The sequence below is a fragment of the Cyprinodon tularosa genome, unplaced genomic scaffold, assembly GCF_016077235.1.
Source record: "Cyprinodon tularosa strain WSP-4 unplaced genomic scaffold, ASM1607723v1 ctg783, whole genome shotgun sequence".
Lineage (NCBI taxonomy): Eukaryota > Metazoa > Chordata > Actinopteri > Cyprinodontiformes > Cyprinodontidae > Cyprinodon > Cyprinodon tularosa.
In genome coordinates, this window is record NW_024039544.1 from 286,827 (window position 1) to 292,016 (window position 5,190).

Here is a 5,190-nt window from a genome sequence, read left to right on the forward strand (position 1 = left end):
AGACCCAGCAGGTGTCAGTGATGGGGCCCCTAACAAGTTGGGGGCCCCTAAGCAACTGCAGCTTCTGCTCACCGATAGATACAGCACTGCCCTAATCTGTTGTTTAATGGCTGTAGCTCTAATCTGGCTGCATGGCAGTTCCCTCTCAGGTGGGCGGAGCTAAACACCCCAACATTTGATTATTGCTCTTTTTTATATATATATAATTAAAGGTGTTTGCGGTAGTTTTAAACGGCACGTTAGTTCCCTGATTCAAAGGTTAGGGACTATCAGCCGTCACATGACGCCCACAGTGGGACGTGGCTGCTCAACTTTTAGACTTTCAAATAAGTTCCGGACTAATGTTTAAATTGCAGTTAGAGATTAACTGAGCAGCAGCTGCAGGCAGTCCCACAGGAAGCCCCGCAGCGAGCAGACCGATCCACTCTGACCGCCCCGCCATGCACTGTGTCCGGGCCTGGACACGCGTGGCCCGCCTCTGCAGCGTGGAGTACCACGGAGCGTGGAAAAGAGGCCTGAGTCAGACAGCAGCCGCTTCCAGGCTGGATCTCAGCGGTATTTATCCGCCTATTGCCACTCCGTTCACCGCCAAGGAAGACGTGGATTATGAGAAGCTGGAGGAAAACCTGCAGAAATATGCAGAGATCCCTTTTAAAGGTTGGACTTCGCTCTCAGAGCAGATTCTACAGAAATAAACACACTGTGAAATGTAACGACACTGTTCATTTAACAGATTGGAGGCTGAAACAGAAGAATGCATTAATAAATTACAAGCTCTGTTTAAGCTCATGGAAGAGTCCCTGGTTTATATTTTACAGTTACTGCATCTGATCCGACTTAATGTTAGAAAAAGGCAAAATCTCCTACCGGCCACTTATGTGATTTGTCTCCCCCTGCTGTTCGTAAAATGGTACTACAATATTTTATTTTGACTTCATTCAGGCTTGAGAAATGTAAGGATTTACTCATTCACATTTTTATCACATTTTCTCAAATTCTAACCCCCCTTTTAAACATAAATTTTTCCAGATTTAACATTAATTTGCAATAAAAAAGATCAGTCAACCAAAGCTTAGACTTATAAAGTAGTAAAACTAAAATTTTAGATGGGCTCTTCCTCTTAGAATAGGCAGCACTGTACTCCAGCAGGCACAACTTTTTATTTTTTTATACTAAAGGTATTGTGGAGGATTTTTGCAATTTTTTTAAAAGATTCCAGGCGTGCACAAGCCCATTTCTCCTCGTGCACGCTCTGTTTAAAAGTTGCTGTTCTCATAGCTCATACAAGTTTACTATGTCCGAAGGTCCGCTTTAACCCCTAAATCCCTCAATCACTTTAAGGAGCGGAGACTATGTAGTGGACTTTATAGTGATCTCAGTTAACTGACCATTCGGACAGATGATCACTGCTTTTTGCTATTTGTCACTTAACCAGGGGTGGAGCTAGATGGGGGGCCAAGAGTGGCCTTATCCACTCATTGGCCACCCCTATAATTTTTTCCCTCTAATACAGATGGTGGCAGCAGTAATACTCTCAAGTGGAATATTCAAAACATCTAAATTTTTCATATATTAACAATTACTTGACAACAAAAACACTGTGGTTAATTATGTTCACCAATATACTAACATTAAAGATAAGAACAGAATTCATGCTCTTTTCAGAACTACATTTTATTTTATATGGGGAAAAAAAATTATGTGTCTCTGCAAGTCATCTAGGAGTCTTCAGTGAAATCAGTCATAAATAACTTATTTTGATAAAAACGTAATAAATAATCAATTTATCTAGATATTAGCACTTGTAAACATCAATTTTATGCAGAGTGATTATTGATAAAAGTAGGTAAATAATGACAATGGAAAAGATGTTTGCCCCAGAACTCAAACCTGAAAGAATTTGATCAACTATACAATTTATCTAGTAAGCAAGGATAACGAAATATATGCGTCTATTTGTTACAAAAGCTGTAGGAAAGGATAGTTTGTCTTCATTTAGAAAATATGGATGTTGTGCTTTTTAATTTTCCTGTTGGAACAGTGTAGCTTGACTCTGAGGTTCTGGTGCCTATCCACTTTCGGCCACGCTTTAGTCTACATTGGTTATTAATTGGCCCCCCTTATTAATATTTTCTGGCTACGCCTCTGCACGTAACTCCTCCTCCACTGCGCCATCTTTGTTATTAGTCGCCGCTGTTGGGTAGCGACAGCCTATGGCGACAGCGAGCGCTGTCACATCAAATCCCATAATGCTTTGCAAGGACAGCTCACCCAGATATACGCCTGAAGGTGCGCATTCGCAGAAAAGATAGCCAATGGAATAAGCACGTAAGATGGCCTTACATAAACATATTACCAGTATGATTGACAGTTAGGAGGACCAATTATTTAGATGATCCACCTGTAAACAAAAGATCGTCCTCTATACCTTTAAGCTGACTTCTAAAATAGACTGGTTTCAAAGGATTTTTTAGACTATTTTTTTTATTTATAAAAGTAGCGCTACTTTTACAAATGTCTACTTGAGTAAAAGTAAAAAGTAGTTTTCCAATACATCAAGTAATGGTAAAATAAAAGCTCATGGTAAAAAGGCCACTCAGGTACTAAGTTATTGTATTATTGTTTAAAATGGTGTAAATAAAGATATCATTATATAAAGTTATTTACAAACTCTTACAATTAAAGACAAAAAAATTAATGAATATAAATAAAAATGTTTATATTGGAGAAAAAAACACTAAATCCAATGTTTTACATAAAGCAAATGAAACTATTAAACTATGAAGGATTCAACAAGGTAAACTACCTCCAATCACAATATATATTTTTACTGCAGTACTTATACCAAAATTGCAAAGAAATTACATAAATATTTTGTATTTGATTTTTTTTAAACTGTTTGCTGATATGTTCTATCCAGCACTTCTGAAGATGAGAAGTTTTACTTTCATTTGGTTTAATTCTGTAAAAATTCATCTCTAAGAATCCTTTTGCTGTTCAATTATTATCAAAAAATAATCAGCAGATTAATTAATTAGCAAAATTAAGTTAGTTGCATCTCTAATGTCAGTTATTTTTGGGCACAATATGGTTAGATCCCATAACATGTTGATCTACAATGTCTACGTCTCATTTATGGCCCTTTGGGGACATTTGCTCCGTTTGTGACTCATCTTATGAAGGTCCGCCTTAATGACAGTCATTTCCGTACATATATATATATATATATATATATATATATATATATATATATATATATATATATATATAATATCACTTTGATCTGTCGCACTAAAGAGGACAAAAACATAATATTTCCCAATTTTAAACTATCTGGCAAATATCCTTGTCCGGAAGTTTGGATTCTGTTCTGACGAAGTGAAACTGAACTTGTTCAGATCATATTGCTCATCACTGTATATACGGCACATTTCTGGTGCAACTTTAAAAAAGCCACCTTCATAAGTTGAAGGTGGCTTATGATGATGCACTAAGACTTTTGTTAAATAAGCCCAGATGGACCAGTGCCAGTGAATTGTTTGTATCTGTTAGTGTCAGGACTTTTATGGCTGTTTTGAGAAAGCTTATGTATAAATTTATTTGTCGTCTAAATGAGTCTGATAATAGAATTATTTTACGGATGACCAATGTCAAATATAGTGCAGTTAAATACTCATCTGTGCTTTGGAGACATTGGTATAATTGCCTCCTGAAGGGTTAGGAACCTTCTCTGTTGTACTCTTATTCTTTTTTTTACTCTTAGTGTTTCTGTTTTCTTTTAATGTATATTGGACCTTGAGTCTATAATAATAAAATAAAATCAAATATATGGAGTCATTTCACTCCATATGTTTCATCTTAGTGAAGACGAGAGAAAAATCCAAAGGATCCAGTATTTTAGGTACCAGAGCTCCATACATTGAGTTATTTTTTTAAATAACTGTTACTAGTGAGACATGATTGGATCAGCACTAAGCGTCTCTCCCACATTCTCAACACTTCCGCCTTCTGTTGCTTATTGATCCCGGCAGTAAAGGCAAGTTTGAAGAAAAATAGGATACAAGTCATATTTCTATCACCTCTGGCATAATCTGTGCTTTAAAAGGCTTAATAAAAAGCTTATGTGCAGCAGGTAGCTGTTTCTGACATTAATTATGACCACAGTGATATCTATGTAGGTTCATAATTACTTTTCTGTTTTAGAAACCCTTTAAACCCCACGGTTTGTCTTCATGCATTGCTGCTGCATAGTTGGACTGTTTCTAAGAAGGGTTTTAGTAACATCAAAGACCCAGACGGACGTTTAAATCACAGATTGACACTGAAACAAATGTGTTCTGTCACTGCAGGTCTGGTGGTTCAGGGCTCCAATGGTGAGTATCCCTACCTGACAGAGGAGGAGCGTGTGGAGGTGGTGAAGGCGGTCAGACGCTCCTCGCCGAGGGGGAAGCTGCTGATGGCGGGATCGGGCTGTGAATGTAGGTGATCAACATGAATGAGCAGCTGGTGATAACGAGCTGCTTCTGTTTAATCTGTTTGGATTTGAATGTTTCGTGAATCTTGAAATGAATCACATGAAGAGTTTGATTTACTCACAAATAGAACAAAACAAATAGGAAAACCAGGGGTGGAAAGTAACGAATTACATTTACTCACGTTACTGTAATTGAGTACTTTTTATGAGTAATTTGTAATTTTCAGTGTAGTTTTTACTTTTACTCGAGTACATTTTAACCTAAGTAGTTTTACTTCGCTACATTTAAAACCCCCCTCACGTTACAGAGTAAAAAAATAAAAATAAAAATACTGATGGTGAAAAAATTTAATGCGGCCGGAAATTTTAACTTGCGTGGCCCTGCCTTGCATTTACCCTTTGTATTGTCTCATAATCCAGTGATGCGCTTTGGAAGATGGCAGTTGCTAATCACAACTTAGGGAGTATGGATGAGGAAAGGCCTGAAGAGGAAACACATTCTGGTATCTTTTGGGCAATTCATTTTGTGTGCACTTTCAATACTTTAAAATGTAGTTTAAATTTCTTTATTCCTATCATGGTGTTGTCTGTTGGACAGTATGAGTGAAAATTGTTTGCACTTTATGGTACAGGTTGTGACTGTCCTGCTGTGAGGAAGTTTGTTCTTTAGCCCAGCTGATCTTTTGCAAGTGTGGATGTCCACTGAAATACGCCTT

General features: G+C 37.3%; 1 protein-coding gene across 1 annotated transcript; it reads left to right on the plus strand.

The window, feature by feature from the left end:
- Positions 1–227: 227 nt before the first annotated feature.
- LOC119773782 (4-hydroxy-2-oxoglutarate aldolase, mitochondrial-like) lies at positions 228–4,622 on the plus strand. Its single transcript, XM_038270913.1, has 2 exons — positions 228–657; positions 4,350–4,622. The coding sequence occupies exons 1-2, from the start codon at positions 441–443 to the stop codon at positions 4,484–4,486; spliced, it is 354 nt and encodes a 117-aa protein (XP_038126841.1). The 5' UTR covers positions 228–440; the 3' UTR covers positions 4,487–4,622.
- The last annotated feature ends 568 nt before the right edge of the window (positions 4,623–5,190 follow it).

Excerpts from the sequence above, each read along its gene's own strand:
- LOC119773782 (XM_038270913.1), top strand. The coding sequence starts at position 441 with ATGCACTGTGTCCGGGCCTGGACACGCGTGGCCCGCCTCTGCAGCGTG. Across the intron at positions 658-4,349 it reads TGCAGAGATCCCTTTTAAAG|GTCTGGTGGTTCAGGGCTCC; the intron begins GTTGGACTTCGC and ends CTGTCACTGCAG.